Source organism: Thamnophis sirtalis, unplaced genomic scaffold (genome assembly GCF_051295495.1).
Source record: "Thamnophis sirtalis isolate CommonGarterSnake01/CBP01778 unplaced genomic scaffold, rThaSir2_p1.2 scaffold_9, whole genome shotgun sequence".
In the NCBI taxonomy this organism is placed as follows: domain Eukaryota; kingdom Metazoa; phylum Chordata; class Lepidosauria; order Squamata; family Natricidae; genus Thamnophis; species Thamnophis sirtalis.
Window position 1 is genome coordinate 1,226,886 of NW_028261389.1, and position 20,072 is coordinate 1,246,957.

General features: G+C 43.0%; 3 protein-coding genes and 1 pseudogene across 3 annotated transcripts; all 4 read right to left on the reverse strand.

Annotated features, from left to right (window-relative positions):
* Positions 1–4,108: 4,108 nt before the first annotated feature.
* LOC148043964 (olfactory receptor 5V1-like) lies at positions 4,109–5,062 on the reverse strand (annotated as a pseudogene).
* Positions 5,063–9,150: 4,088 nt separating this feature from the next.
* On the reverse strand, positions 9,151–10,086 carry LOC148043965 (olfactory receptor 5V1-like). The gene has a single exon (XM_087722502.1). It carries the CDS (start codon positions 10,084–10,086, stop codon positions 9,151–9,153), a length of 936 nt encoding a protein of 311 aa, XP_087578628.1.
* Positions 10,087–14,778: 4,692 nt separating this feature from the next.
* Positions 14,779–15,714, reverse strand: LOC148043966 (olfactory receptor 5V1-like). The gene has a single exon (XM_087722503.1). It carries the CDS (start codon positions 15,712–15,714, stop codon positions 14,779–14,781), a length of 936 nt encoding a protein of 311 aa, XP_087578629.1.
* A 3,422-nt stretch (positions 15,715–19,136) lies between these two features.
* Positions 19,137–20,072, reverse strand: LOC148043967 (olfactory receptor 5V1-like). The gene has a single exon (XM_087722504.1). It carries the CDS (start codon positions 20,070–20,072, stop codon positions 19,137–19,139), a length of 936 nt encoding a protein of 311 aa, XP_087578630.1.

A 20,072-nucleotide genomic window follows, 5' to 3' on the forward strand; every position in this document is an offset into this window, starting at 1 on the left:
TAAAATTGGGCCCCTACTTTACACCCTCGATGGCCTTGTTGCCTGCATCGTAAAATAGCAATAGCAATAGCAGTTAGACTTATATACCACTTCCTACGGCTTTCAGCCCTCTCTAAGCAGTTTACAGAGTCAGCATATTGCCCCCAACAACAATCCGGGTCCTCATTTTACCCACCTCGGAAGGATGGAAGGCTGAGTCAACCTTGAGCCGGTGAGATTTGAACCGCCGAACTGCTGAACTGCAGTCAGCTGAAGTGGCCTGCAGTACTGCACTCTAACCACTGCGCCACCTCGGCTCTTCTAAGACACACGATCCCCAACCTGGGAGGCAGGAGGGATTCCGCTGGCCTTTTAAGAGGACCTTTGGAAATTGGCATACCTGGACTCATCAAACCTTGCAGGTCATAAGAGGCAAAAATGCAATCAAGCAGCATCAGAATATCCTTTGCACAGGTCATTAAATAACAGAAGAAGAGAGTTGGAAGGGATCTTAGAGGTCTTCTAGTCCAACCCCCTGCTCAAGCGGGAGACCCCATGTCATTCCAGAGAAATGATTGCCCAGAGTCTTCTTCAAAACCTCCAGTGTTGGAACACCCACAGCTTCTGGAGGCAAGTTGTTCCACTGGTTAATTGTTCTCACTCTCTCTCCTTAGTTCTGGGTTGGACCTCCTCTCCTAGACTAGCTTAATCCGTTGCTTCTTGCCTGAGTTGAGACAACGGCCCTGGATTCAACAGGCTTTGCGTATCATAAGGTGGCAGATCCTCATGCGGCATCAGGATGGCCTTTGCACAGGACAGTAATTGACTTGCTTTTGAGTCTGCACAATGCTGAATTGAAAGAGTAGCCCAGAGGTCTTCAAACTTGGCAACTTTAAGACTAGCCGGGTGGGGAATTCTGGGAGTTGAAGTCCACAAGTCTTAAAGTTGCCAAGTTTGGGGCCCCCTGCAATCGTCCTTGCTTTGGGTTGCAAACAAGTGAAAGAGACTGTGGCTTGAACCTTGTTGGGCCAAGAACCCACCTGGTCAGGGCTGCCAAGAAGAGGTGGCGCAGTGGTTAAATGCAGCACTGCAGGCCACTTCACCTGACTGCAGTTCTGCAGTTCGGCTGTTCAAATCTCACCGGCTCAAGGTTGACTCAGCCTTCCATCCTTCCGAGGTGGGTGAAATGAGGACCCGGATTGTTGTTGGGGGGCGATATGCTGACTCTGTAAACCGCTTAGAGAGGGCTGAAAGCCCCATGAAGCGGTATATAAGTCTAACTGCTGTTGCTATTGCTAAAACAAATGATGAGCACTGAGACAAAACTCACATGTCAAAGTGCTTCTGTACCAGGACATGAAAAGTGATACTTTGGTTAAACAAAATGCTATTTGGCATCAGGATATGCTTGGTGTCTGCCTCTCCTCCCGGTGGGTGGGGGTGGGAGAGATCAATAGACTTGGGAGTATTTGAGAAAATGGGAGACTATGGATACCTCTGCAGCACCATTATGCATTGTTCTGGAGCCTGCAAAGGAATCAACAAATGTTGAAAGACTGAGTTGTGACAAACTCTTGCACCTAATTCTTCTCTCCTTCGGCTCCTGCACCCTATAAGGCACTTTTACCCCCTTGCAGAGTATGTGTCGGTCAGTAACCAAGAAAGAAAACTCCCAACTCCATTGTTTCTGGAATTAAAAAGTGCTTTTACTGGTTATGAAAAGATAGTAAAGCAAGATCTGAGCCAGAAATGTGCGAACACGTACATATCAAATGATAACCCAGCCCCCTCCCTCTAACAACACCCACCCCAGTGTCCAATCTGCAACTCCCTAATAGCAATAGCAATAGCAGTGAGACTTATCTACCGCTTCATAGGGCTTTCAGCCCTCTCTAAGCGGTTTACAGAGTCAGCATATTGCCCCCAACAACAATCCGGGTCCTCATTTCACCCACCTCGGAAGGATGGAAGGCTGAGTCAACCCTGAGCCGGTGAGATTTGAACCGCTGAACTGCAGAACTGCAGTCAGCTGAAGTGGCCTGCAGTACTGCACTCTAACCACTGCGCCACCTAAGGTGTCATGTGGGTTGCATCTCCAGACAGCATCATCAGGTTGGTATGCAGGATGGTTGGCCTTGACCAGGTCCAAACACCGACCATCAACATGCACAGAAGATGGTGAGAAGAAAATTCCCTTTGTCATATCACCTCCTGTGCCATTCATTCCCATCCCAAATACCATGCCCCCACCCTCCCCGTTTCTACGGCAGCCGATAGCAAGTAAGCGAAGCAGAGGCTGACATCCTGTGTCTACTGGAAGTGGGGAGACTCAGGAAGTCCTTGTTTATACTCCTGGTTTATGCTGTGATGCTGATAGTAGCATCCACAAGTCATAAAAGGTTCAAGGTTCCCCACCCTTGTGCTACAGAGGGAGACGATATGGAATGTTGTTGCAGAATAGCAAAAAGAAATCAAAAATCTTTTTTTTAAATAATGTAAATAAATGTACTGATTTCTTTTTTCCCCCGAAATATGCTTTTTAAATTTCATTTCCTTTCATTTCATTTCCTTTATTTGTATGCCGCCCTTTTCCCTGGGGGGACTCAGGGCGGCTCACAATTCAAAAAGGGAGGGGGGGGAGACAAACAGTATTCCAATATGGAAACAATACAACATATTAAAAGAGAGCACAACAGTCACACAATTCGGGTGGGGTTGGAATCTTAACCCCAGGCCAGCCGGGACAGCCAGATCTTCAAAGCGGCGCGGAAGGATTGGAGGGTGGTGAGGGTCCGAATCTCCACTTTCCACTTTCATAACATACAATCACATGTATACTATTCCATAGCCCATATCCTATTGTATTAAGTAGTAATTACATCAGTTCCTCTTGTCATCAATGCCCAGAAAGATAAAAACCCATTATTAGCTCTTCTGCTCTCCAAACACCTCTTTCTTCAGCCTCTCTCCTACCTCCTTTCTTCCCTCCATCATCCTTTTCTACTCTACTTCCCCTTCCTTTCTCCTTCTCCTCTCTCTTCATTCCACTCCTCCTTATCCTCCTCATCTTCCCCCCTTACCCTCTCTCCTATCCCTCTCTTCCCATCTTTCTTCTCTCCTCTGTTTCCCACTCTTCCTCTCATTCACTTGGTGTATTTCAGCTTCTGAGCAAACTCCATTCTATGTTGATGGTATTTATGCTTCCATATCAATAACATATCTTAGTTTTAAGGAAAAAATAAGAGAAGACAGTATACATGTGCAATCATATTACATTAAAATCTAACACCCCTCGTCAAGCCTAATATTCATCCCTCCCTCCCACCCTGCCCCCCAGCCTTCCCTCCCCCAACTTCCCAGAATCCATACACGGCATAAATCTTTAACAAAAACAGTCTAAAATACATTGGGGGGAAAAATAAAAAATTGATAACATCTTTACATTGAACTTAGCTCCTCCTTGCTAGGCTAACTTTAAACAATTTATATCATCCCTGATCTTAATCATAAGCTATCTGGAATTTCCTAGACCCATATTTATTTTGTATATAATCGATCCATTTTTTCCAGCCTCATTTTATCTCTCGTTTGAGTGGTCCTTAAGATATGCAGATATTTTAGCCATCTCGGCTAAATTTATGACTTTCTTGGATTGTTCTTGGATTGTAGGCAAATCTTCCTTCTTCCAGTATTGCGCTACCAGCAATCTAGCTGCAGTTATTAAGTGCAAAATCAAATTAATCTCTACAGCTGTACAATCAGTAATTATACCTAACAAAAATAACTGAGGGGTAAACTTTATCCTTTTTTTAAGAACATTAAAGGTACTGATTTCAAAATAGTTTGGGGTGCAAGTAAACCTGCCATTTGTTCATTCGTTCATTCGGTTCGTTTGTTAACCATCTCACCAACACAAGAACTTATTTTATACAATATAATAGTGAACTCAAAAAAAAAAGTCAAGAGAAAATGCAAACTATTTTGGATGAGATAAAATAAAAAAGAAGCTAAAGAGAATATAAGCATTTCTTAACAAACCCTCTTCATATCCGCATAGCAGAATATTCCAACAGCAAAGGATAACCCCCCCCAATGGGTTCTTCCCAGACAGCACTAGAAATGTTGATTGTCAGTAAGTGAGCGAAAATTATGCTGTTCTCCTGCAGCCGAGAACCTTCTTCAGGGCCCCCTTCACCTCCTTGTTGCGAAGGCTGTAGATCAAGGGGTTCAGCATGGGGGTGACGATGCAAAACATGATGGAGATGAAGGTGTCCACCTCCAGAGAGTAGCCAGCACTGGGCTGGTTGTAGTTCACAAAAGCGTTTCCCACAAAGAGAGTCACTACAGCAAGGTGTGAAGCGCAGGTGGAGAAGGCTTTGTGGCGTCCGATCTTGGAGCGGATCTGCAGGATGGAGGACAAAATGTAGAAATAGGACAGCATGATGAGCAGAAAAGGAGCAACACCCACAAAAGTGCCAGTGATGTGAGTGACCAACTCATTGACAGAAGTATCACTGCAGGCGATTTTCAGTAATGGGGGACCATCACAAAAGATGTGAGGAATCTGGTGGTTTCCACAAAACTCCAACCTGGAGGTCAGAGCAGTGTAGATAGAGGAGTTCAGGAAGCCCCAGAGCCAGATGGCCACAGACAGCTGGATGCACAACATGCCCCTCATCAGGTGGGCATAGTGCAAAGGTTGGCAGATGGCGGCATAGCGGTCATAGGCCATGACGGCCAGCAATGCCGGCTCACATCCCGCAAAGCCAATCAGGAAGAAAGCTTGTGCCAGGCACTGGTTGTAGGAGATGGTGTATTGCTGGCGTAGGAAGTTCACCAGGATCTTTGGTACCATCACAGAAGAAAGGCAGATATCGAAGCAGGAGAGCTGGCTGAGGAAGAAGTACATGGGGGTGTGAAGGCAGGAATCCAGGAGAACCAGGGTTATGATCATGAGGTTGCCCATCAGCGTGGCCAAATAGGCAGCCAGGAACACCAAGAAAAGGTGGACCTGGTGGCTCAAAAGGTTGGAGAAGCCAAGGAGGACGAATTCTGTCCCTTTGGTTTTGTTCTGTGAATCCATGCGGAAGAAAGGGGACAGCTGGGAAGAGAGAGAAGCGCACGGAAGAAGCACAGTGAGAAAGAGATTGCTCTTTCAATCTGTGCAGAATGAAATTTGAAGGATCCCTTATAACTGAAGATAATCTGCATTAAGGGTCAAATATATAGAGGTGGGTGTTTGGGGTCCTTCCTTCCTTCCTTCCTTCCTTCCTTCCTTCCTTCCAATCCTTCCTTCCTTCCTTCCTTCCTTCCTTCCCTCCCTCCCTCCCTCCCTCCTTCCTTCCTTCCTTCCTTCCAATCCTTCCTTCCTTCCTTCCTTCCTTCCTTCCTTCCTTCCTTCCTGCCCTGCCCTGCCCTGCCCTGCCCTGCCCTGCCCTTTTCTTGATTCTTGGGATTCCTGTCATGCTGAGAAACTCCCAGGAACATCCCTTCCAAGCTTGGCATCAAAACCATTTAGCAGAGCCAAGACCCTTTCCAACTCTATTATTCTGTTATTTTGAATTAGAATCAGCACCAGGGTGAGGTCAAGGAAACGGTCAGCCCACTAAATAGAGAAGAAGGCAAGGATGTGACAGGCAGCAGAGAGAAAGCAGAGCTGCTCAACTCATTCTTTGCATCCGTCTTCACTCGAAAAGAAACTGTAGCCCATAACAGTAAAAGGCAGACTAGAAATAAAAATTTAAAAAGCAAGAAAATGGTAAGAGAGCATTGTCAGATTTTGATGAATATAAATCACTGGGACCTGATGGATTCCAACCCAGAGTTCTGAAGGCTGATACAATCCTTGGTTGTATAAACACAATCATAGAATCAAAATCACATGAAGTCTTAGTACCACAAGATGACACTTGGAATACTTTTTCCAGTTTTTGTCATCACATTACAAAAAAAATGTTGAGACTTTGAGAAAAAGAAGGGCAATTAAGATGATTAAAAGTCTGGAGAAAAAAAACAGATGAAGAACGGTTGCAGGAGTTGGGAATGGCCAGTCTAGAAAAAAGAAGGACTATTGGGGACGTGATAGTAGTATTCCGGTATTTGGGAAGCTGCCCCAAGGAAGAGGCGGTCAACTTATTTGACACAGCATCAGAAGGCAAACAAGGGATGGCAACTCATCAAGGAGAAAAGGAACCTGGAATTAAGAAGAAACTTCCTAACAGCGAGGACAATTGACCAGTGGAACAGAAGTTGTGGGTGCCCCAACCCGGGAGATTTTTAAGAAGACCCTGGACAGCCATATGTCTGGGATGGTCTAGAGTCTCCTACTTGAGCAGAAGGTTGGACTAGAAGACCTCAAAGGTCCCTTCCCATGCTATTCTGGTTGATTGAAAGGTGAGGCTCATTCAGCTGTGGTCACATTTTCTCCATTTCAGGGTTCCTTCTCTCTGCTAACCTCAGTAAGTTCTTTAAATTCTATCAATAAATGTGGGACTCAGCCCAGCCCAAATTATGCCCTTGGACATGTCGTAACCTCCATGGGAGATGAACACCTGTCTTATTCTCAGTTTCTACACAGAAGACGCCTACCCTTCTTGACCTTCCTAAAGGACACTTCATAGTCTTCATAGGACACGACCTCTCTTCCCTTCCAAGATGAAATTCAGGATGCTGGATGGACCAGAAAGTGACTCACCTGTACTGGTAAATCCCCCCTCAGAAGACCTCAGCTGTGGCAGAGTAAGCATCCCCTTCTCCCCAAGTTCTCCCACCATTGGATTTGGACACAAAGAGCTGAGAGCTGGCTCAGCCAAAACTCTGCCCACAGAGCAGGAAGGGAGATGTTTAGAAGTTCATTCTCACCACAGAAGCAGCACTCCTGGTTCCTGCATTATCTGTGACAAGTGGAAACTCGGGGGGTGGGAAATGTGCCTTGGAAATGTGCAAACCTTGAGAATATTCCTGCAGGGAGTAGAGCTGGGAGGAGACTCAGCAGCGACCCTCTTGGGGCAAACTCACAACTGGGACTTGTTAGCTGGCACAGGGCTCGTTTAGTTGTGCCAGGGCTGGGGGACAAAGCGGAAGGAGGAGAGCAAAGCTAACCAACTTCATTCTGCATTGAAAGGTAGCTAGTCAGGAAGAGAAATCAGAATTCAGTTCTCACTGTCGTTTGTAGCTGGTGTTCCAGAAATGAATCCAAGCACATGTTATAAAATGTAATGTTTAAATCATTCTTCTTTCCTTCCTTCCTTCGTTCCTTCCTTCCTCCCTCCCTCCCTCCCTCCCTCCACAGCAAAACTAGTAAAGGCCATTGCCTTCTTGCTATGGCACACTGTTCAGTGCCTAAATGTACAATATATAATTTTGATTAGTGTTATATATGATATTAACCAAAGAGCACAAAAGACAACATCGGACTCAATTTTTTTTTAAAAAAGAAAAGAAACCGAGAAAGATGTTGCTGCACATGAAATTCTCATAACTTTTAACTGGTCAGGGAGACTGGCATCACCCTCCATTCTTGGAACCAAAGATGACCCCCCCCCCATGTCCACCCACTGGAGTCAAACTTGAGAGGTTCAGCATATGAGGACAACATAGATCTGAAATTAAATCAAACAGAGGGAAAGATTGTAACTATACAAAACTAGATTGTCAAACAAGAAGATAGAATGCAAAAAAAATGCTGAAAAAGAGGAACGAAGAGAGAAGAGGGATGAAGAACTTGACAGTCGATTGACTGAAATAGAAATAGAAAGCAGAGCAATAATAGGATGGGAGATGGAGCGTTCTGAGTATTTTTTAAGATTTCAAAATATAACAGAAGAAAAGGGAATCTGCAACAAATAATATGTGAAATCTTGATGGATGAGTTAGAGATATCCCCAGAGAAGATGCTGAATTGTATAGATGAAACATTTCGAGTAAATACAAGAAATTCAATGAGAAACTCTCTTCCAAGGGAAGTCCATGTAAGATTTACTAAAAAAGCACTAAAACTACAAATATTGCAAAAAATAACAGATAGAAAATTGGAATACAAAGGCAAGGAGATTGTAATTTTAAAGCAAATTCCTAGAAGAGTGCGAGAAAAAAGAAGAAAATACCAATTTCTGACTACAACTCTACTCAAATTAGGAGTCAATTATAGATGGCTGATACCGGAAGGTTTAAAATTTATATGGAAAGGACAAAGATACAGAATTGATACAATTGAGAAAAGAGAAGCCTTTTATACAGAACACCTGAGAGGAAAGGCTGAGAAATCTGGAAAAGAAGAACTTCTGGTGCAATTGTTAGACATACCTATAACTGAACCCGAGAAGGTGGAAGGGGCCATAGGTGGGATTGACATTGTAGAAGGTGCTGTAGGTGGGGTAGAGATTAAAGAACAACGGGAACCAAGAACAACTAGAGCTAAAAATCCTAATTATAAAATATAAAGACAGGAGGAACAAAATTGCTTTCAATCAATGTAAATGGACTTAATTCGGTAATCAAAAGAAGGAAAATATTCCCTAAATTAGAAAAGCTAAAAATAGATATAATCTGCTTACAAGAAGTACACATTCAACAAAGACACGATTTTTTATTAGTACAACCAAAACTTGGCAAAACTTTCCCCTCTTTGGCAGACTGTAAGAAAAGAGGGTTGACTTTTTATATTAAAGATAAAATCCCCGCAAAACAAATTTATACAGATGAGGATGGAAAACTTTGATGGTGATGCTGATAGTAGCGTCCACAAGACATAAAAGGTTCAACGTTCCCCACCCTTGTGTTGCAGAGGGAGACGATATGGAATGTTGTTGCAGAATATAAAAAAGAAATCAAAAATATTTTTTTAAATAATGTAAATAAATGTACTGATTTCAAAATAGTTTGGGGTGCAAGTAAACCTGTCATTTGTTCATTCGTTCATTCGGTTCATTTGTTAACCAGCTCACCAACACTAGAACTTATTTTATACAATATAATAGTGAACTCAAAAAAAAAACTCAAGAGAAAATGCAAACTATTTTGGATAAAATAAAAAAGAAGCTAAAGAGAATATAAACATTTCTTGACAGACCCTCTTCATATCCGCATAGCAGAATATTCCAACAGCAAAGGATAACCTCCCCCCCCCCAAGACAGCACTAGAAATGATAATCGTCAATAAGTGAGTGAAAATTATGCTGTTCTCCAGCAGCCGAGAACCTTCTTCAGGGCCCCCTTCACCTCCTTGTTGCGAAGGCTGTAGATCAAGGGGTTCAGCATGGGAGTGACAATGCAAAACATGGTGGAGATGAAGGTGTCCATCTCTAGGGTGTAGCCAGCACTGGGCTGGTTGTAGTTCACGAAAGCGTTTCCCACAAAGAGAGTCACTACAGCAAGGTGTGAAGCGCAGGTGGAGAAGGCTTTGCGGCGTCCGATCTTGGAGCGGATCTGCAGGATAGAGGACAAAATGTAGAAATAGGACAGCATGATGAGCAGAAGAGGGATAAGACCCACAAAAGTGCCAGTGATGTGAGTGACCAACTCATGGACAGAAGTATCACTGCAGGCAATTTTCAGTAATGGGGGACCATCACAAAAGATGTGAGGAATCTCGTGGTTTCCACAAAACTCCAACCTGGAGGTCAGAGCAGTGTAGATAGAGGAGTTCAGGAAGCCCCAGAGCCAGATGGCCACAGACAGCTGGATGCACAACTTGCCCCTCATCAGGTGGGCATAGTGCAAAGGTTGGCAGATGGCAGCGTAGCGGTCAGAGGCCATAACAGCCAGCAGTGCCGGCTCACATCCCGCAAAGCCAAACAGGAAGAAGGCTTGTGCCAGGCACTGGTTGTAGGAGATGGTGTATTGCTGGCGTAGGAAGTTCACCAAGATCTTTGGTACCATCACAGAAGAAAGGCAGATATCGAAGCAGGAGAGCTGGCTGAGGAAGAAGTACATGGGGGTGTGAAGGCAGGAATCCAGGAGAACCAGGGTTATGATCATGAGGTTGCCCATCAGCATGGCCAAATAGGCAGCCAGGAACACCAAGAAAAGGTGGACCTGGTGGCTCAAAAGGTTGGAGAAGCCAAGGACGATGAATTCTGTCCCTTTGGTTTTGTTCTGTGAATCCATGAAGAAGAAAGGGGACAGCTGGGAAGAGAGAGAAACACACGGAAGAAGCACAGTGAGAAAAAGATTGCTCTTTCAATCTGTGCAGAATGAAATTTGAAGGATCCCTTATAACTGAAGATAATCTGCATTAAGGGTCAAATATATAGAGGTGGGTGTTTTGGATCCTTCCTTCCTTCCTTCCTTCCTTCCCTCCCTCCCTCCCTCCTTCCTTCCTTCCTTCCATTCTTTCCTTCCTTCCTTCCTTCCTTCCTTCCTTCCTGCCCTGCCCTGCCCTGCCCTTTTCTTGATTCTTGGGATTTCTGTCATGCTGAGAAACTCCAAGGAGCATCCCTTCCAAGCTTGGCATCAAAACCATTTAGCAGAGCCAACACCCTTTCCAACTCTATTATTCTGTTATTTTGAATTAGAATTAGCACCAGGGTGATGTCAAGGAAACAGTCAGTCCACTAAGAGAGAAGACGGCAAGGAGGTGACAGGCAGCAGAGAGAAAGTGGAGCTGCTCAACTCATTCTTTGCATCCGTCTTCACTCGAAAAGAAGCTATAGCCCATAACAGTAAAAGGCAGACTAGAAATAAAAATTTAAAAAGCAAGAAAATGGTAAGAGAGCATTGTCAGATTTTGATGAATATAAATCACTGGGACCTGATGGATTACACTCCAGAGTTCTGAAGGAGCTGGCGGATGTTATATCACAATCATTGTATCATATATTTAAAAAATCTGATACAACCTTCTTTAAATTCTATCAATAAATGTGGGACTCAGCCCAGCCCAAATTATGCCCTTGGACATGTCGTAATCTCCATGGGAGATGAACGCCTGTCTTATTCTCAGTTTCAACACAGAAGACGCCTACCCTTCTTGACCTTCCTAAAGGTCTTCATAGGACACTACCTCTCTTCCCTTCCAGGTTGAAATTCAGGATGCTGGATGGACCAGAAAGTGACTCACCTGTACTGGTCAACCCCCCCCCCCCCTCAGAAGACCTCAGCTGTGGCAGAAGAAGCATCATCTTCTCCCCAAGTTCTCCCACCATTGGATTTGGACACAAAGAGCTGAGAGGTGGCTCAGCCAAAACTCTGCCCACAGAGCAGGAAGGGAGATGTTTAGAACTTCATTCTCACAACAGGAGCAGCACTCCTGGTTCCTGCATTATCTGTGACAAGTGGTAACTCATGGGGGGGGGGGGAAATGTGCCTTGATGTGCAGACCTTGAGAATATTCCTGCAGGGAGTAGAGCTGGGAGGACACTCAGCAGCGACCCTCTTGGGGCGAACTCACAACTGGGACTTGTTAGCTGGCAAGGGGTTCGTTTAGTTGTGCCAGGGCTGGGGGACAAAGCGGAAGGAGGAGAGCAAAGCTAACTAACTTCATTCTACATTGAAAGGTAGCTAGTCGGGAAGAGAAATCAGAATTCAGTTCTCACTGTCGTTTGTAGCTGGTGTTCCAGAAATGAATCCAAGCACATGTTATAAAATGTAATGTTTAAATCATTCTTCTTTCCTTCCTTCCTTCCTTCCTTCCTTCCTTCCTTCCTTCCTTCCTCCCTCCCTCCCTCCCTCCCTCTCTCCCTCCCTCCACAACAAAACTAGTAAAGGCCATTGCCTTCTTGCTAAGGCACACAGTTCAGTGCCTAAATGTACAATATATAATTTTAATTAGTGTTATATATGATATTAACCAAACAGCACAAAAGACAACAACTCACTCAATTTTTTTTAAAAAAAGAAAAGAAACCAGAGAAAGATGTTGCTGAACATGAAATTCTCACAACTTTTATCTGGTCAGGGAGACTGGCATCACCCTCCATTCTTGGAGACAAAGATGACACACACACACACACACACACACCCATGTCCACCCACTGGAGTCAAACTTGAGAGGTTCCGCATATGAGGACAACATGGTCCAATGTGTTGCTTCTCTCGTCTCTGTTCCCAAAACACAATCATCTGTTTTTCATGGGTAACTTCTGAGGTGGCCATCCAAGAGTCCACTGTTAGTCATCCCAGAATTCAGTGGCCATTTGCCCACGCCACTTATGGGTTTATCATCAACACCAACCTTGAAGGACACAATGAATTCCACTTAACTATGACTTCTGTCCTTTCAAGTCTTGCTTTCAAGACTGTCTCATTGTGCTACTGACGATGGTGGAAGGGTGTTCCTGGGAAGGATGAGCAAGGGATGGTGGGGGTATAGGTATCTCAGCTACCCAAATAATTCAATTTTGGGGACAGGAAAGTGGTTCTGAGATCCAGCAGCTACCCAACACTCCAACTGAAGGGAAATGAACATGGAAGAAAGTGTCGTAGCATCATTGGATGTTCTTGAGCTTCAAACCTCAACAATCTTCTGGCTTTGCACAATAAATGAGACTTGCCATGAAACCAGTTGCTTTTGTGGTGTGGAGACAATAACTTGGTCCTTAACCCCAATAAGACCAAGGAGCTTATAGTGGACTACAGAAGGAATAGCTCAGACATCCAGCCCTTTCTCATCAATGGAGATTGAGTGGAGCAAGTGGCCAGTTTTAGGTTTCTGGGTGTTGTCATAAAAGAGGACCTGACCTGGGGTGCTCACATTGCAGCCCTGGTTAAAAGGGCCCAACAGAGATGATACCACCTGAGACTTCTCAGGAAACAACAACTGTAGGAAAAAGAGAAGCCTACAACACTAGAGACAATTAAGGAAGAAATACCAAAATTACAAACAAGCATCGATGAAAAACTACAAAAACTACAAACAAGAACAGATGAAAAACTAGATAAACTAGTGAAGAAGTCTGAAAACATGGAAAAGAGGATGGAGACAATGGATCAGCGAATTGGAAACATAGATCAGAAATTAGATCAAACAGAGGGAAAGGTTGTAACTATACAAAACTGGATTGTCAAACAAGAAGATAGAATGCAAATAATTACTGAAAAAGAGGAACAAAGAGAGAAGAGGGATGAAGAACGTGACAGTTGATTGATTGAAATAGAAATAGAAAGCAGCATAATAATAGGATGGGAGATGGAGCGTTCTGAGTATTTTTTAAGATTTCAAAATATAACAGAAGAAAAGGGAATCTGCCACAAATAATATCTGAAATCTTTTTTTTAATTAAAGTTTTTTAATTTTTAATTTAAAACAAATACAACATCCTTCTTTACATGCTATAAAAAGTGTATCAGTTGGTTACAAATAGACTTTTGCGCATCTCTTCCACAGTCAAGAAACATACTTCATGTTAGCTCCAGCATTTTAACTCAAATATTCATACATGTCACCATCATCATATATCCATTTTCATTTGACTATAATTATTATTTAAAAAAAGATAATGGTAATAATAATTTTTGTTTCTTAAACAATACATGCCCACACCAGTGGGGAAAGAAAAAGTCGAAGTCGAATATCTGAAATCTTGATGGATGTGTTAGAAATATCCCCAGAGAAGATGCTCGATTGTATAGATGAGTCATTTCGAGTAAATACAAGAAATGCAATGAGAAACTCTCTTCCAAGGGAAGTCCATGTAAGATTTACTAAAAAAGCACTAAAACTACAAAAATTGCAAAAAATAGGAGATAGAAAATTGGAATACAAAGGCAAGGAGATTGTAAGTTTAAAGCAAATTCCTAGAAGAGTGCGAGAAAAAAGAAGAAAATACCAATTTTTGACTACAACTCTACTCAAATTAGGAGTCAATTATAGATGGCTGATACCGGAAGGTTTAAAATTTATATGGAAAGGACAAAGATACAGAATTGATACGATTGAGAAAGCAGAAGCCTTTTATACAGAACATCTGAGAGGAAAGGCTGAGAAATCTGGAAAAGAAGAACTTCTGGTGCAATTGTTAGACATACCTATAACTGAACCTGAGAAGGTGGAGGGTGCTGTAGGTGGGGTTGAGATTAGAGAACAACGGGAACCCAGAACAACTAGAGCTAAAAATCCTAATTATAAAATATGAAGATGGAAGGAACAAAATTGCTTTCAATCAATGTAAATGGACTTAATTCGGTAATCAAAAGAAGGAAAATATTCCATAAATTAGAAAAGCTAAAAATAGATATAATTTGCTTACAAGAAGTACACATTCAGCAAAGACACGATTATTTATTAGTACAACCAAAACTTGGCAAAGCTTTCCCCTCTTTGGCAGACTGTAAGAAAAGAGGGGTGACTTTTTATATTAAAGATAAAATCCCCGCAAAAAAATTTATATTGATGAGGATGGAAAAATGTTGATGGTGATGCTGATAGTAGCGTCCACAAGTCATAAAAGGTTCAACGTTCCCCAACCTTGTGCTGCAGAGGGAGACGATATGGAATGTTCTTGCAGAATATAAAAAAGAAATCAAAAATGTTTTTTTTAAAATAATGTAAATAAATGTACTGATTTCAAAATAGTTTGGGGTGCAAGTAAACCTGTCATTTGTTCATTCATTCATTCGGTTCGTTTGTTAACCATCTCACCAACACAAGAACTTATTTTATACAATATAATAGTGAACTCAAAAAAAAACTCAAGAGAAAATGCAAACTATTTTGGATAAAATAAAAAAGAAGCTAAAGAGAATATAAACATTTCTTAACAAACCCTCTTCAAATCCGCATAGCAGAATATTCCAACAGCAAAGGATAACTTCCCCCCTAGACAGCACTAGAAATGATGATCGTCAATAAGTGAGTGAAAATTATGCTGTTCTCCAGCAGCCGAGAACCTTCTTCAGGGCCCCCTTCACCTCTTTGTTGCGAAGGCTGTAGATCAATGGGTTCAGCATGGGGGTGACAATGCAAAACATGGTGGAGATGAAGGTGTCCATCTCTAGGGTGTAGCCAGCACTGGGCTGGTTGTAGTTCACGAAAGCGTTTCCCACAAAGAGAGTCACAACAGCAAGGTGTGAAGCGCAGGTGGAGAAGGCTTTGCGGCGTCCGATCTTGGAGCGGATCTGCAGGATGGAGGACAAAATGTAGAAATAGGACAGCATGATGAGCAGAAGAGGGATAAGACCCACAAAAGTGCCAGTGATGTGAGTGACCAACTCATGGACAGAAGTATCACTGCAGGCAATTTTCAGTAATGGGGGACCATCACAAAAGATGTGAGGAATCTGGTGGTTTCCACAAAACTCCAACCTGGAGGTCAGAGCAGTGTAGATAGAGGAGTTCAGGAAGCCCCAGAGCCAGATGGCCACAGACAGCTGGATGCACAACTTGCCCCTCATCAGGTGGGCATAGTGCAAAGGTTGGCAGATGGCGGCGTAGCGGTCATAGGCCATGACGGCCAGCAGTGCCGGCTCACATCCTGCAAAGCCAAACAGGAAGAAGGCTTGTGCCAGGCACTGGTTGTAGGAGATGGTGTATTGCTGGCGTAGGAAGTTCACCAAGATCTTTGGTACCATCACAGAGGAAAGGCAGATATCGAAGCAGGAGAGCTGGCTGAGGAAGAAGTACATGGGGGTGTGAAGGCAGGAATCCAGGAGAACCAGGGTTATGATCATGAGGTTGCCCATCAGCGTGGCCAAATAGGCAGCCAGGAAGACCAAGAAAAGGTGGACCTGGTGGCTCAAAAGGTTGGAGAAGCCAAGGAGGATGAATTCTGTCCCTTTGGTTTTGTTCTGTGAATCCATGAGGAGGAAAGGGGACAGCTGGGAAGAGAGAGAAACACACGGAAGAAGCACAGTGAGAAAGAGATTTCTCTTTCAATCTGTGCAGATTGAAATTTGAAGGATCCCTTATAACTGAAGATAATCTGCATTAAGGGTCAAATATATAGAGGTGGGTGTTTTGGATCCTTCCTTCCTTCCTTCCTTCCCTCCCTCCCTCCCTCCTTCCTTCCTTCCTTCCATTCTTTCCTTCCTTCCTTCCTTCCTTCCTGCCCTGCCCTGCCCTGCCCTGCCCTTTTCTTGATTCTTGGGATTTCTGTCATGCTGAGAAACTCCAAGGAGCATCCCTTCCAAGCTTGGCATCAAAACCATTTAGCAGAGCCAAGACCCTTTCCAACTCTATTATTCTGTTATTTTGAATTAGAATCAGCACCAGGGTGATGTCAAGGAAACAGTCAGTCCACTAAGAGAGAAGACGGCAAGGAGGTGACAGGCAGCAGAGGGAAAGCAGAGCTGCTGAACTCATTCTTTGTATTAGTCTTCACTCGAAAAGAAACTGTAGCCTATAACAGTAAAAGGCAGACTAGAAATAAAAATTTAAAAAGCAAGAAAATTATAAGAGAGCATTGTCAGATTTTGATGAATATAAATCACTGGGACCTGATGGATTACATCCCAGAGTTCTGAAGGAGCTGGCAGATGTTATATCACAATCATTGTATTTTAAAAATCTGATACAAGTTTCTTTAAATTCTATCAATAAATGTGGGACTCAGCCCAGCCCAAATTATGCCCTTGGACATGTCGTAATCTCCATGGGAGATGAACGCCTGTCTTATTCTCAGTTTCAACACAGAAGACACCTACCCTTCTTGACCTTCCTAAAGGTCTTCATAGGACACTACCTATCTTCCCTTCCAGGTTGAAATTCAGGATGCTGGATGGACCAGAAAGTGACTCACCTGTACTGGTCAACCCACCCTCAGAAGACCTCAGCTGTGGCAGAAGAAGCGTCACCTTCTCCCCAAGTTCTCCCACCATTGGATTTGGATACAAAGAGCTGAGAGGTGGCTCAGCCAGAACTCTGCCCACAGAGCAGGAAGGGAGATGTTTGGAAATTCATTCCCACAACAGGAGCAGCACTCCTGGTTCCTGCATTATCTGTGACAAGTGGTAACTCATGGGGGGAAATGTGCCTTGGTGTGCAGACCTTGAGAATATTCCTGCACGGAGTAGAGCTGGGAGGACACTCAGCAGCGACCCTCTTGGGGCAAACTCACAACTGGGACTTGTTAGCTGGCACAGGGTTCGTTTAGTTGTGCCAGGGCTGGGGGACAAAGAGGAAGGAGGAGAGCAAAGCTAACTAACTTCATTCTACATTGAAAGGTAGCTAGTTGGGAAGAGAAATCAGAATTCAGTTCTCACTGTAGTTTGTAGCTGTTGTTCCAGAAATGAATCCAAGCACATGTTATAAAATGTAATGTTTAAATCATTCTTCTTTCCTTCCTTCCTTCCTTCCTTCCTTCCTTCCTTCCTTCCTCCCTCCCTCCCTCCCTCCCTCCACAGCAAAACTAGTAAAGGCCATTGCCTTCTTGCTAAGGCACACAGTTCAGTGCCTAAATGTACAATATGTAATTTTGATTAGTGTTATATATGATATTAACCAAACAGCACAAAAGACAACATCGGACTCAATTTTTTTTAAAAAAAGAAAAGAAACCAGAGAAAGATGTTGCTGCACATGAAATTCTCATAACTTTTAACTGGTCAGGGAGACTGGCATCACCCTCCATTCTTGGAACCAAAGATGACCCCCCCCCCATGTCCACCCACTGGAGTCAAACTTGAGAGGTTCAGCATATGAGGACAACATAGATCTGAAATTAAATCAAACAAAGGGAAAGATTGTAACTATACAAAACTAGATTGTCAAACAAGAAGATAGAATGCAAAAAAAATGCTGAAAAAGAGGAACGAAGAGAGAAGAGGGATGAAGAACTTGACAGTCGATTGACTGAAATAGAAATAGAAAGCAGAGCAATAATAGGATGGGAGATGGAGCGTTCTGAGTATTTTTTAAGATTTCAAAATATAACAGAAGAAAAGGGAATCTGCAACAAATAATATCTGAAATCTTGATGGACAAGTTAGAGATATCCCCAGAGAAGATGCTGAATTGTATAGATGAAACATTTCGAGTAAATACAAGAAATGCAATGAGAAACTCTCTTCCAAGGGAAGTCCATGTAAGATTTACTAAAAAAGCACTAAAACTACAAATATTGCAAAAAATAAGAGATAGAAAATTGGAATACAAAGGCAAGGAGATTGTAAGTTTAAAGCAAATTCCTAGAAGAGTGCGAGGAAAAAAGAAGAAAATACCAATTTTTGACTACAACTCTACTCAAATTAGGAGTCAATTATAGATGGCTGATACCGGAAGGTTTAAAATTTATATGGAAAGGACAAAGATACAGAATTGATACGATTGAGAAAGCAGAAGCCTTTTATACAGAACATCTGAGAGGAAAAGCTGAGAAATTTGGAAAAGAAGAACTTCTGGTGCAATGGTTAGACATACCTATAACTGAACCCGAGAAGGTGGAAGGGGCCATAAGTGGGATTGACATTGTAGAAGGTGCTGTAGGTGGGGTAGAGATTAGAGAACAACGGGAACCAAGAACAATTAGAGCTAAAAATCCTAATTATAAAATATAAAGACAGCAGGAACAAAATTGCTTTCAATTAATGTAAATGGACTTAATTCGGTAATCAAAAGAAGGAAAACATTCCATAAATTAGAAAAGCTAAAAATAGATATAATCTGCTTACAAGAAGTACACATTCAGCAAAGACACAATTATTTATTAGTACAACCAAAACTTGGCAAAACTTTCCCCTCTTTGGCGGACTGTAAGAAAAGAGGGTTGACTTTTTATATTAAAGATAAAATCCCCGCAAAACAAATTTATATTGATGAGGATGGAAAAATTTTGATGGTGATGCTGATAGTAGCGTCCACAAGACATAAAAGGTTCAACGTTCCCCACCCTTGTGTTGCAGAGGGAGACGATATGGAATGTTGTTGCAGAATATAAAAAAGAAATCAAAAATCTTTTTTTAAAAAAAATAATGTAAATAAATGTACTGATTTCAAAATAGTTTGGGGTGCAAGTAAACCTGTCATTTGTTCATTCATTCGGTTCGTTTGTTAACCATCTCACCAACACAAGAACTTATTTTATACAATATAATAGTGAACTCAAAAAAAAAACTCAAGAGAAAATGCAAACTATTTTGGATAAAATAAAAAAGAAGCTAAAGAGAATATAAACATTTCTTAACAGACCCTCTTCATATCCGCATATCAGAATATTCCAACAGCAAAGGATAACCCCCCCCCCAGACAGCACTAGAAATGATAATCGTCAATAAGTGAGTGAAAATTATGCTGTTCTCCAGCAGCCGAGAACCTTCTTCAGGGCCCCCTTCACCTCCTTGTTGCGAAGGCTGTAGATCAATGGGTTCAGCATGGGGGTGACAATGCAAAACATGGTGGAGATGAAGGTGTCCATCTCTAGGGTGTAGCCAGCACTGGGCTGGTTGTAGTTCACGAAAGCGTTTCCCACAAAGAGAGTCACTACAGCAAGGTGTGAAGCGCAGGTGGAGAAGGCTTTGCGGCGTCCGATCTTGGAGCGGATCTGCAGGATGGAGGACAAAATGTAGAAATAGGAGAGGATGATGAGCAGAAGAGGGATAAGACCCACAAAAGTGCCAGTGATGTGAGTGACCAACTCATGGACAGAAGTATCACTGCAGGCAATTTTCAGTAATGGGGGACCATCACAAAAGATGTGAGGAATCTGGTGGTTTCCACAAAACTCCAACCTGGAGGTCAGAGCAGTGTAGATAGAGGAGTTCAGGAAGCCCCAGAACCAGATGGCCACAGAAAGCTGGATGCACAACTTGCCCCTCATCAGGTGGGCATAGTGCAAAGGTTGGCAGATGGCGGCGTAGCGGTCATAGGCCATGACGGCCAGCAGTGCCGGCTCACATCCCGCAAAGCCAAACAGGAAGAAGGCTTGTGCCAGGCACTGGTTGTAGGAGATGGTGTATTGCTGGCGTAGGAAGTTCACCAAGATCTTTGGTACCATCACAGAGGAAAGGCAGATATCGAAGCAGGAGAGCTGGCTGAGGAAGAAGTACATGGGGGTGTGAAGGCAGGAATCCAGGAGAACCAGGGTTATGATCATGAGGTTGCCCATCAGCGTGGCCAAATAGGCAGCCAGGAACACCAAGAAAAGGTGGACCTGGTGGCTCAAAAGGTTGGAGAAGCCAAGGAGGATGAATTCTGTCCCTTTGGTTTTGTTCTGTGAATCCAT

Excerpts from the sequence above, each read along its gene's own strand:
- LOC148043965 (XM_087722502.1), bottom strand. The coding sequence starts at position 10,086 with ATGGATTCACAGAACAAAACCAAAGGGACAGAATTCATCGTCCTTGGC.
- LOC148043966 (XM_087722503.1), bottom strand. The coding sequence starts at position 15,714 with ATGGATTCACAGAACAAAACCAAAGGGACAGAATTCATCCTCCTTGGC.
- LOC148043967 (XM_087722504.1), bottom strand. The coding sequence starts at position 20,072 with ATGGATTCACAGAACAAAACCAAAGGGACAGAATTCATCCTCCTTGGC.